This window comes from Puccinia triticina, chromosome 7A (assembly GCF_026914185.1).
Source record: "Puccinia triticina chromosome 7A, complete sequence".
In the NCBI taxonomy this organism is placed as follows: domain Eukaryota; kingdom Fungi; phylum Basidiomycota; class Pucciniomycetes; order Pucciniales; family Pucciniaceae; genus Puccinia; species Puccinia triticina.
In genome coordinates, this window is record NC_070564.1 from 6,558,710 (window position 1) to 6,571,987 (window position 13,278).

A 13,278-nucleotide genomic window follows, 5' to 3' on the forward strand; every position below is an offset into this window, starting at 1 on the left:
ACAGTAGACGTGCCACGGGCTACCCCACAGACATGTCACTCATTGTACATACATGTCACAGCTCCTACAGTCATAGAGGAGCCGGGGGAAGATCATCACACCTTCCCCATCCAGCAATCTACTTATTTACCGGAACCCAGAACAGACAGTGCCTACTCCCCCCCCAGAACAGCCCTTACATATTGCTGGATCGCTTTTCGGGGACTAGGCCAGAACCAGAAAGAACCAGAATCAACTCAAATACCGACTTGACCAGAAACGAACAGAATCAAGAAACCCCGAACTCGGAACACGACCACACCCTAGGATTCGACTGAAATGGCTGACGACATGGCGGCACTACACCTACGATTGGATGAACTGGCGGCCACCGTTCAGGAGGAGCGCGGACTACGCCAACGGGCCGAGGCTGACCTTGCGGCCGCTCGGGCCGGGATGGTCGCCCCTGCTGTGGTACCCGTGATCCCAGACCAGCAACAAGTACCGGCAGCAGCAGTCCCGAAGGGCCCGAAGATTGGTGTTCCGGACAAATACGACGGGACCCGTGGCGCAAAGGCTGAGGCGTACGTCACTCAGATAGGTCTCTACGTGCTGTTGAACCCCGGAATGTTCCCCGACGACCGCACAAAGGTCATTTTTTCGATCTTGTATTTGACGGGGCAGGCGAGCACCTGGGCCCAGCCCTACACCACGAAACTATTCGCCGGTCAGCAAGTCTCATACGTCGAGTTTTCAACAGCCTTCCAAATGATGTACTACAACACCGAGAAAAAATCACGGGCCGAGAAGGCCCTCCGCCAGCTGAAGCAGAAGAAGACCGTGGCACACTACACGTTTCAATTCAATCAATACGCTACCGATACCGGGTGGGAGATGACGACGCTGATGAGTCACTATCAACAGGGGTTGAAGAAGGACATCCGCTTAGCCCTAGTCCTCGCAAGGGCGCATTTTGCGGTACTCAGCGATCTCTGTAACTTGGCGTTGAAAATCAATAATGAAGTCAACGGCGCCGATTTATCAGTTGCAGACTCCACCCCAGTGGCTGACCCCAACGCCATGGACCTCTCGGCGATGAGAGGCGTGCTTTCGGATAAAGAGAAAATCGAAATGATGAGAGCGGGCCAGTGCTTCTTCTGCGGCGAAAAAGGACATCTGGCGAGGGACTGCCCAAAGAAGACCAAGAAGAAGGGCAAGGCCGCAGTCCGGATCGCCGAATTAGAGGAGCAGGTACGACAGTTGAAGGCGGGACCGGAAGCGAGTGGGTCTGGTGGGTGAGCAGAGGAGTCAAAAAATGGCGACGCTTGGGTGTGAAGGTTGTGCCTCCCCCGAGCGGTCGAGATCTTGTAGTAGCTGAACTAGGAACAAGTAGTATCATCCCCCTTAATACTACCGACCCCCGGATGTTCTTTAAATTAGCAATCAAATCCCTACATTCTCCACTAGCCACAACCAACCTCTGCGCCACACTCCTCATTGACTCGGGAGCCACCCACAATGTCATGAGTGACCGATTTATCAATGTGCATGGCCTGCAATGCAGGCACACAGCGAATGGGAGGACTGTCTCTGGGTTCGACGGCTCAACTAGCCGGACTTCCCGTGAGATTGATTTAATCATTGACACCGACATCGACCCGACCCCCTTTATCGTCACAAAACTCAAGGACACGTATGATGGGATCCTGGGGATGCCATGGATCCGTCAGTTCGGTCACCTCTTGGACTGGAAGGACTGCCGAATTCGGACACAACAACCAAAACCTGCACTAGAACACATCGCGACCGCGGAAGTGGTTTCGTCTTTGCCGCCAAAAGCCTCGAAAGACGGGGAGGAGCCCGTGAGGCAAGCGAGGCAAATTGACGAGGGGGTGCGCTCTGTAAGCGTGATAACACCCCCGCGATGTGAGTACGATACTTCCCACTCTCACCATGATGATTTAGGGACATCTGGCAAGCGGGCATGCCCCTTAGAACTCTTTACCCAGCAGTACTCGAGGCAGAAATCGCCGATGGACGTATTAGCAGCCGCGCCGGTGGCTTCGTCCTTGCCGACAACAGCCTCGAATGACGGGGAGGAGCCCGTGAGGCAAGCTAGGCAAAGTGACGAGGGGGTGCGCACATCCAGTGCGATAACACCCCCGCTACGTGAGTTCGATGTTCACCCTTATACATCTACAGCGGTAGGGACATCTGGCAAATGGAATCCCATTCTACAACAGCAGGCGACGCGGGCACAGGGAGCTAAGGAGGACGTTTTCGCGACCGCACGAGCGGTTTCGTCTTTGCCGACAACAACCTCAATAGACGGGGAGGAGCCCGTGAGGCAAGCGAGGCAAATTGACGAGGGGGTGCGTGTTTCGTGCACGAGAACACCCCCGCGATGTGAGTCCAGATCGTCCCTTTTCCACCATGAAACTATTGGAGCAACTGGCAAGCAGACACCTCTCCTATCAAGCTTAGGAACCGGCCCAATGCTCGACGCGGCCAAAGCGTCCTGGTCTACATCGGCTCAGTTGGCTGCAAAGTCACAGCAGACCGTGGGGGTCAAACCGGTGGAAGAGCTGGTTCCGCCTCGGTACCACAGACACCTCGACATGTTCAGGAAATCTGAAGCGCAGCGGTTACCTCCAAGGCGGAAGTACGACTTTTGTGTGGATTTGATACCCGGAGCTATTCCGCAAACCAGCAGGATTATCCTGTTTTCACCCGCGGAGAATGAAGCGTTAGAAAAGCTGATATCAGAGGGGTTGGAGCACGGGACAATACGGCGTACCACGTCGCCATGGGCGGCCCCGGTACTATTTACAGGGAAGAAAGACGGAAACTTGCGTCCTTGCTTCGACTATCGGAAATTGAACGCTGTCACGATCAAAAACAAGTACCCGCTTCCACTCACAATGGACCTCGTAGATAGCCTTCTTAACGCGGACACGTTCACGAAACTCGATCTGCGGAACGCCTACGGGAACTTGAGGGTGGCCGAGGGGGACAAAGATAAGCTCGCATTTGTATGTAAAGCTGGACAATTCGCCCCGCTTACCATGCCGTTTGGACCCACGGGGGCCCCTGGATTCTTTCAGTATTTTATACAAGACATACTTTTGGGTCGGATTGGGAAGGATACAGCGGCCTACCTGGACAACATAATGATCTATACTCAGAAAGGGTCGGACCATGAAGACGCGGTCAACAGTATTCTGGATATCCTCAGCAAGCATACCCTATGGCTGAAACCCAAAAAGTGCGAATTTTCCAGACGGGAGGTGGAGTATTTGGGGCTACTGATCTCTTGCAACAGGGTGAGGATGGACCCCACAAAAGTCAAGGCCGTGACGGAATGGCCGGCACCAACAAATCTGACGGACCTCCAGCGCTTCATCGGATTCGCCAATTTCTATAGGCGTTTCATTGATCACTTTTCCGGAACCACTCGGCCCCTGCACAACCTGACAAAGGCGGCGAGCCGATTCGTGTGGAATGCCGAGTGTCAGCGGGCCTTTGAGACGCTTAAGACAGCATTCACTACGGCCCCGGTACTGAAGATAGCAGACCCCTATCGCCCCTTTATACTGGAGTGCGACTGCTCGGACTATGCATTAGGCGCGGTGCTCTCTCAAATATGTGAAAAGGACGGCAAACTCCACCCGGTGGCCTATCTTTCGTGATCCCTTATACAGGCCGAGCGCAACTACGAGATCTTCGATAAAGAACTTCTGGCGATAGTGGCTTCCTTCAAGGAATGGTGGCACTATCTTGAGGGAAATCCGAACCGCCTAAAAGCTATCGTGTACACCAACCATCAAAACCTAGAAAACTTCATGACGACAAAGCAATTGACACGCCGTCAGGCCCGGTGGTCGGAGACGCTGGGGTGTTTTGACTTCAACATTGTATTCCAACCTGGCCGGCAAGCGGCAAAACCCGATGCCCTATCTCGACGGCCGGATTTGGCCCCGTCGAAAGAAGACCGCCTGACGTTCGGCCAACTCCTACGCCCCAAGAATATCACCCCGGAGACCTTCAGCGAAGTGGCCGAGATCAACTCATGGTTTGTGGACGAGTCGGTAGATCTTGATGAAGCCGGAAATTGGTTTGAGGTCAATATTCTGGGGGTGTTGGGGGACCTCGAGCAGCTGGAGGATGAGGATGGGCGGAGACCTGTTTTGTCGGACACCGAATTGATAAGTCTAATTCGCGAGGCTACCGCGAAGGACCCAAAACTAACTGAACTGATCAGGGATTGCCAGATTGACAAGAGCCCTCAAGGCGGGAAGTCAGCGGGAATGTCCGTGCACAATGGAGTGCTGTACAAGAATGGAGCGGTCCGGGTACCGGATGACGATACGATCAAGTTCGAAATCCTGCGTAGCCGGCACGACTGCCGGCTGGCGGGACACCCGGGAAGGGCCAGGACATTGGCGCTGGTCCGGCGCTGTTTCAAATGGCCGGGCGCTAAAAAATTCGTCAACAAATGGGTCAATGGATGCGGGTCGTGTCAGCGTGTGAAGCCGACTACGCAAAAGCCCTTTGGGACGTTGGAGCCACTGCCCATACCAGCAGGACCCTGGACGGACATTTCTTACGACCTTATCACCGACCTACCACTCTCTAATGGCTGCGACAGCATACTCACCGTAGTCGACCGGCTGACCAAAATGAGCCACTTCATCCCGTGTCGTAAGGACACGTCTGCGGAAGGCTTAGCGGATCTGATGATGCGGCACGTGTGGCGTCTTCACGGCACCCCTAAGACAATTACCTCGGATAGGGGCAGCGTGTTTGTCTCGCAAGTGACGCGGGAACTAAGCAAGCAATTAGGAATCCGGTTATGCCCGTCGACAGCGTACCATCCTCGGACCGATGGCCAGTCGGAAATAGTGAATAAAGCGGTGGAACAATTTTTGCGGCATTTCGTGGGGTACCGACAGGATGATTGGGAGCCGTTGCTGGCGGTGGCAGAGTTTGCCTACAACAACGGAGAACACGTCTCTATTGGGATGTCGCCGTTCAAAGCCAACTATGGCTTCGAATTGACGTATGGGGGCATTCCATCTTCATCCCAGTGCATTCCGGCGGTCAACTCCAGGCTGAAAATCCTGGCACAGGTTCAGGACGAACTGCGGGCGGCGCTGGAGGAAGCGCAGGAGTCAATGAGGGTACAATTCGACAAGGGGGTCAGGACCACGCCAAACTGGCGGGTAGGGGATGCGGTGTGGTTGAACAGCCGAAATATTTCGACAACAAGGCCGAGCCCAAAGCTATCGCACAAATGGCTGGGGCCTTTCCCTATTGCTTCTCAACTCTCACAGTCGGTCTATAAACTGACCCTACCTCTTTCAATGCAAGGAGTACATCCCGTATTCCACGTTTCATCACTCAGGAAACACAGCGCGGACACAATAGGAGGACGAGGCAAGGACAACCCAGAGCCATGTTGGATAAACGAAGAGGAGGAATGGGAGGTGGATGAGGTACTCGACTGCAGGAAGAGGGGGAAGCGGGTCGAATATCTCATAGCGTGGAAGGGGTACGGCCCGGAGGCAAATTCATGGGAACCGGAATCCAACCTAGGAAATTGCGGCGAACTTCTAGCCGATTTTTTGCGGAAATTCCCGGAGGCGGCGCGGAGGCACTCGAGGAAAAGGAGGTTTAAATGAGGGGCTAAGATTTTTTACCCATGTGGTTTTTTAATGCTGCCCAGGGAGGGACTCAGAGCCGGGGGCTTAGGCGTTAGAGGCGGGGTAGTGTTATGAGCACAGTAGACGTGCCACGGGCTACCCCACAGACATGTCACTCATTGTACATACATGTCACAGCTCCTACAGTCATAGAGGAGCTGGGGGAAGATCATCACACCTTCCCCATCCAGCAATCTACTTATTTACCAGAACCCAGAACAGACAGTGCCTACTCCCCCCCAGAACAGCCCTTACATATTCTGAGTCCCTGAGCATTCTGTGCTCCTGAGCTTTCCAGCTCATCTTCCTTCATTCATTGGACCTAGGCCATATTTCTTTCAGTCCAAAGGAGTGAATTGTGCACAGCAAGTCAAAATTGTAAAAACATCAAACCACTTTTTTCAATCCTTTTCAATCCTTTGTAGAAGATGACGGGAACTAAGAAATTTGTGGCTTGAATAATCCTCATGTGCATTCACAGAGTGCAAATACAATAAAGGGTTGGTGGGGGATTCCGATTTGACCATATTGAAAAAATCTTGCTATTCTGCAAAGAGTTGAAATTCAAAAATTTGCGGAACAGAAAAGTTTCCTTATGAATACCTCAAAATCCAAATACTTAAACAGGAAGAAAAACAGCTTCTTAAAAATCTTCTCATCCAAAGATCCATCTCTATCCACCATCTTGCAGGGATGTTGTTTATTGTTTCCAAAAAATCTGACTTGGTTTTTTACTGGAATTAAATTTCTTGGATCTAGACCTTGAGTAAAGGCAAAGCTTTTATACACCCACTTGTTTCCAACTAAATTAAATGTGAAGAGGTATCAATTATAAAAATATCTATTTTTGGATTGAACCTGGAATGGCTTTGACAAATGGTTGAAAAGCTAAAAATATACAAAAACTCTAGAAACTGCATCACTTTACATGCATAAACTCAAAGGAGGCTTTAGGTTAGAGCTGGAACTGCACCAGGGTACCTAGGACCCACCAATCAGAGCTAGGGGCAAGCAGAGCTTTGCAGGCTTGCAGTTTACGCGCGTTTACCTGCCTGAATTTCCACCCAGACTGGCCACCCATACCTGGGTATCTGCGCACTTCCACGAGTACCCGCCCACAGGTGCCTAGTACCCGTCAGTGGGTACTAGGGGCCAGCTCTACTTAATGTGATAAATGAAACTTTCTCAAAGGTTCTTTAAACTGATCTTTGATGCACAGACACCATGGGTGTAACAGCTATGCTACAAGAAGTTTAATTTATTGGTCAGTGCAGTGGTTTTTGGATTCCTATGCAGCACTGCATAGCAGCTGTCAGAAAGCAAAGCTGCAGTTTTTTAGAAATCCTGGTAATGAAAATAGCATTTAGTGCACTGAATAGTGGGCAGATACATGATTTATTTGGATAAATCTGCGCCTTGAGGAACTCTGTCCAATTCTAGGCCATTAGCAGTTGGGGGAGGGGAATGCCCTCCGGTTAGAACTGGTCGAGAAATGGAGCTGAGAGTCGTGTAGCGTGCCACAACAAACAAGACAGAAGAAACAAAACAAAACGTGAAAGAAGACCAACCCTCCTCAATCCAAAACCTAACCAATGCGCGCATTGAAGGAATACATAAAAGAAACAGGATGTAAGGAAATTAAAAGGAAAAAAGAACAAAAATAAGCCAATTAAACCACCCAAACAAGAACCAAGGAAAAAGGAAGAAGGGGGGAGATCCTGAGACGTCTTGAGGATGTGGCGCACACCACGCAGTCAAATCTTGAAGGATTGGGATCTTGATTTCTTGAGCCTTGATGTCCTCTGGCGCGCCGCGCGCAATAAAAACCTTGATCCTGATGTGTGTACTGGTCTGTCCACCACACTTTAATGTAACCTTTACAGTTAGGTTACCGCCCAGTTACCAATAACTGGTGGCTGAGTTATGTTATCCAATTTGCAAAATTGGATACCACAGTTTCAGTTACGATAATGGGTATTGTAAGTTTTATAGTGGGCCATTATCCAAGACCCAAGAAATGTGACTTAATCAAGATTTTAATGGGTTAGTTAGGTGCCTTCCAGCTTTTGTATATGTTGTGCGTGCAACTCCCCCCCTGGGAGGGGGTAGCTAGTCCCCTATGCGGCTATGCTTGCCCTAACACATGTATTACATGGGGTTTCTTCATGTTCCTGGTATTGTAATGTCTCAAAATTATGTTATCTGAGCCTTACAATACAATACAGTAAAAGAAGTATACATCATCTGGGAGGTTGGATATGGATAACTAAAAAAAGTTACAGTATCCAAAATTGCCCCTGTAACATACCGTAACATATCTGCCCACTGCTGACTGAATCCACGGTTAGGGATGGGTGGTGGGCCATGGTGCATCAGCTTGCTGATGCTGGGTGGCAGGGTGTGGGCTTGGGTTGTTGTTAATGTTTAGTGGCCTGTTTCTTTTTTCTAATTGTTTTTTTTTGTGGTGCCCTCTGATTTTATCTGCCTGTTTTGGTGAAGGGGAAACCCTTGAGTTCTCTTTTGTGTTTGGTCATTTTGTAGGGGGAACCCTTGAATTTTTTTTGTACAATTCTCAGACTTTAATATACTTGGATGTATAATCTTACAAAATTTTGAAAACCATAACTCTGATGCACCATGTTGAAAAAGTAGGAAAGTGTTCCGAGAGTTTTTGTTGGACATTATAGATCATGTACTCTTTTAAGTTTTATGTGTACAAAATATAGAATCCGTCTCTACCGCGTGAGAAAAAGTAGACTTGTAAACTCGGCACACCTCGAAATTTGAACGCGCATGGGTCCGGAAGATCATCCGGTCATCGGTCAACACTTCTTTCTGGTTCTCTGCGAGTGAGAGGCTTTGGTTGGCGTGGATAAATCCAACTGATCTCGTCCGACTTCTTCTGCCGCGTGTGATGAGGTGTGATGTATGTATTACCCCTGCGGAATAGACTCTACGCACCCCCTTATTTCCGCCGCTGCGCTACGATGTACACTATGGGCCCGAGGTGAAGGGGTAGTCTACCACAGGCGGACTTGCTCTCGTCGCTCAATCTCGGTTCCCCCTTATTAAGTGAAATTTTTCTGTCGTATTAAGTGAAATGGATGATCCAGTCGCCGAGGTACGTGGAGGGCAATCCCAGTGATTGCTGCTTGCTATCTTAATATCTTTCTTATAAGGACTAAACTTGAAGGGGAAATTGAGTTCCAACTAATGCCAGACTTCTGCTTTTGTTCATTTATCTTGTCCAATTCAGATTAAGGACGTTGTACGATCACTTGTTGAGCCTTACGAAGCGTGGGTGCTTGCTTCGAATGTGGAAAAGTTAGACACATCTCTCGTTTTTTCCCCCATCTTTCTGTCGGATCGACCTTGCTTGAGGAAAACGGATGCTAAATGCATTGAATCATTTGTGCTCTCTCCCAGATATTTTACTGAGGACGCGTTTATCTTGCATCCGCTCTTAAATCAGACCCGAGCAAGAGGCAGCCGGGAACATTTGAAAGGTATTTATAAAATTCTGTGAGTTTTCCTTCCACTTATCAGTATCCTCTGGATCATGAAGATCAATAAGGCTATCTCTTAGTGATGAAGCAACATTCTGGAACTTGGCCAATGGCACAGCCGGGTTTTTACCATCAACAACAAAATCGAGTTTCACGCGGTAATGTTCAATGAAGATAAAACTCAAGGTGCTATTGGTAAGCTCCAGAGGCGAAGCCGGTAAGACCCTTATCCAAGCATCCGCTGATCAAGTTTGGTTTGTGATTGCCTGGCCCACGACTAGAATTGACCGAACACCTCTACCCACGGCTATTTCCGTTTGAAAGTATGAAATTTTCCTTGCCACTCTGGATCCGAATCGACTTGGTTAAAGATAGTGATGGCAAATATCGAATATGCAGGTTAGTGATCTCGCACCATAGTTCCTCAAATCCATCTTGCGTCTCCCAGCTAATCCCATCCAACGATAGGCAACACGACATGGTTCCAACTGATCCAGGGATCGTTAACCTTCCCTTCCTTTCGATGGTGGCTCAGTGCTTTAACATCGTTAAAGCGTTCAATGGTATGGCCATGGGGATCATTGGCAAGTTTCTTCTTGATCGGAGGTATCTTGGAGCTTGAAGTATCTCTTGATGGTCGTGTTTCAAGCCGCATTACCTTTCGATAAATGCATGTCCTCTAGAGTTAGTTATCAAGCAGCTCTTTCGATGTGATGTATTCTTCTTTGACAAATCCTCTAAATTTCAAATCAAGAATTGATCATTCATGATTCCTGCATATTTTTTGATGCATATTTTAATATTATGGATGCCTAGCAGCTTGGCTTTAGTTCTAACTTCTTCTTGCAAAGTTGCATTGCAATCCAGCATAAAAATTTTCCAAAATAAAATCAGATCAGACATGAATCACTGGCAAAACTAGCTGAGCAGCACTGCCATCCCAAAAATCTGGGGAATCTTTTGATGTATTCATTGATTCTTAACTTCTGCGTTAAAAAAACATTTTTGCACCCAAATTGCCTTGCCTACCAACTTTCAAGTGCAAGCCAGTAACAGAAAATTATACCAAATTTTAATGCATAGATCATCTATAGATGATAGACCGACCTGGAGAAAATAAACAAGATTTTGATGCATAGACCCAAATGAAGCATAGTTCAACTTTAATGAATATGAAGGCTAAATACAAATGCAACATGATGTGCTTTGGTTGTAACTCAAGAAAATCCAATTATTCACTTATTTGGATGAGGAATGGATAGCAAGTGTGAATTAAACCTGTCAATTGAGAAAAATATTGGAGGACTTCCCTTTGATTTACACGGCCGTGTAAAGTCAGATTTGGCACCTGTAAAGCCAGATTTTTACACCCTGGTTTCACTAGTACTTTTCAGCGGCTAGATCAAACCAGAACATCCCTCTCAATGGCCGGTCTTGACCAGGCATCTAGAGGGTTGCGTACTCTCGATGGCCGGTCTATACCGGGCATCAAGAGGATCCGGTACAGACCGGCCATCAAGAGTACGCAACCTTGATGCCCGGTGTGTCCCGGTCATCAAGAGGATTCAACCCTCCTGATACCCGGTATAGACCAGCCAGTGAGAGGATTCAACCCTCTCAATGCCCGGTATAGACCGGCCATCCAGAGTACGCAACCCTCTAGATGCCCGGTCAAGACCGGCCATCAAGAGTACACAACCCTCTCAATGGCCGGTATAGACCGGTCATTGCAAGGACATAGCCCACTCAATGACCAGCCTGTACCTTGAGAGGACACATCCCTCTTGATGGCCAGTACAGACCAGCCATTGAGAGAGAGGGCACCACCCTCTGGCAGATCTGCGCCGGTCATCAAGAGGACACAACCCTTTTGATGGCCGGTACAGACCGGTCATCAAGGGGGTACATCTGTACCGGTCATCGAGAGGCTTGAGTCCTCTCAATGACCGGCATTGTGTCCTCTTGATGTCCTACCCACCGGTCATTGAGAGGCATGTGTCCTCTCAATGACTAGTGGTACAGAGGACACATCTGTACCGGGCATCAAGAGGACACTGTATATTGAGAATAGATTGTCTTCTCAGTTGCAGCGTACCACAATGCCAATGTTAAATGAACTTAGTTTGCAACCTCTTGCATATTATGTGTGTCATCACCTCAAACTCATTTTTATGCAATGTGTACTTACACCGCCAGCAAACGGCTGACGTAATCCGGATTTCGTCGCGCTGACGAAATCCAAACTCAATTGAAAACCCGCGCCCCGGGTGTGTCGTCACCTGTTGTGGATTTCGTCACCTGCCATTCTCAGTGGCAGGTGCAAGACGAAAGCACGACTCCCTCGATGGACGGTGCTAACCGGTCATCGAGGGGACACACACACCTCCCTTGATGGCCCGTCTGGACCGGCCATCAAGAGGAACACCCTACATTATCTTGTTGGCCGGTCAGTACCGGCCAGCGAGAGTAAGGCACTGTTTGCACTCTCGATGGCCGCTACTGACCGGCCATCAAAAGGTGACACATATGCCCCTTGGTGGCCTGTCAGTACACCGGCCATCGAGACGAAAACACTAAACTCTTGATGGCCCGTACTGGCCGGCCATCGAGAGCAAAACTCTCTTGGTGATGTGTATACACATCACCCTTGATGGCCCGTCAGTACCGGCCATCGAGAGGAACATAATACACTCTTGATGGCCTGGACTGATCGGCCATCAAGAGGACATGCGCATCTCGCACAGTGACCCAACTGGTCATTGAGAGCAAAGCGCTTCACTCTCAATGGCCAGTCAGCGCAGGCCATCGAGAGTGTAGTATATTCCTCTTGATGGCCGGTACTGACGGGCCATCAAGTGGGGTGTGTATTTCCTCTCGATGGCCGATCAGTCCAGGCGATCAAGAGTGTATTATGTTCCTCTCGATGGCCAGTACTGACGGGCCATCGAGGGTGATGTGTATACACATCACCAAGAGAGTTTTGCTCTCGATGGCCGGCCAGTACGGGCCATCGAGAGTTTAGTGTTTTTGTCTCAATGGCCGGTGTACTGACAGGCCACCAAGGGGCATATGTGTCACCTTTCGATGGCCAGTCAGTAGCGGCCATTGAGAGTGCAAACAATGCCTTACTCTCGCTGGCTGGTACTGACCGGCCAACGAGATAATGTAGGGTGTTCCTCTTGATGGCCGGTCCAGACGGGCCATCAAGGGAGGTGTGTGTGTCCCCTCGATGACCGGTTAGCACCGGCCATCGAGGGAGTCGTGCTTTTGTCTTGCACCTGCCACTGAGAATGGCAGGTGACGAAATCCACAACAGGTGACGACACACCCGGGGCGCGGGTTTTCAATTGAGTTTGGATTTCGTCAGCGCGACAAAATCCGTATTACGTCAGCCGTTTGCTGGCGGTGTTAGCTCAATGGTTAGAGCATCACTCATGAATGCTGAGTATGTGAGTTCGACTCTCACAGTACACAAGGTTGTGGGTTCAATACCCACTTCACTCGGACCATACTTTTCACAAGTTCAATAGGTTATGAGCCCAGATAGTGCTATGCTGCTATTCAAATGAACTTGAAAAAGATAGGTGCATTGTTCCTAACCCTGCAACTAGCAAGGGGGAGTATTGAGAGTAGATTGTCTGCTCAGTTGCAGCGTACCACAATGCCCATGTTAAATGCACTTAGTTTGCAACCTCTCGCATATTATGTGTGTCATCACCTCAAACTCATTTCTATGCAATGTGTACTTAGCTCAATGGTTAGAGCATCACTCATGAATGCTGAGTATGTGAGTTTGACTCTCACAGTACATGGCAGTTGCACATCGCCGCCAAAGCGCCCAAAGTTCGGCCGTCAATTTGACGGACGCACCCCAGCCATTCATGACCGTTCACATGCCGGCCTCCGGTCAACCGTCAAGCGGACCGCCGAACTTGGCGGCACCCCCACCAATGCGCAATTGGGCAAGCAGCTGGCAAAAGTAAGGGTGGCTCGACCCCAGCGGCAATTTGCCGTCGAACCCGAGCCCCCCTACAAAATTGATCAGGGCTGTTTGCTCACTGTTCGACCACAATTGCCGGCTGATCACATCA

At 49.4% G+C, this 13,278-nt stretch overlaps 1 protein-coding gene across 1 annotated transcript; it reads left to right on the plus strand.

The window, feature by feature from the left end:
- Positions 1-8,781: 8,781 nt before the first annotated feature.
- PtA15_7A729 (uncharacterized protein) lies at positions 8,782-9,809 on the plus strand (the record flags this gene model as incomplete). Its single annotated transcript, XM_053171366.1, has 6 exons — positions 8,782-8,802; positions 8,938-9,005; positions 9,108-9,203; positions 9,306-9,382; positions 9,469-9,586; positions 9,656-9,809. 6 exons carry the CDS (start codon positions 8,782-8,784, stop codon positions 9,807-9,809), a joined length of 534 nt encoding a protein of 177 aa, XP_053022555.1.
- Between the last annotated feature and the right edge of the window lie 3,469 nt (positions 9,810-13,278).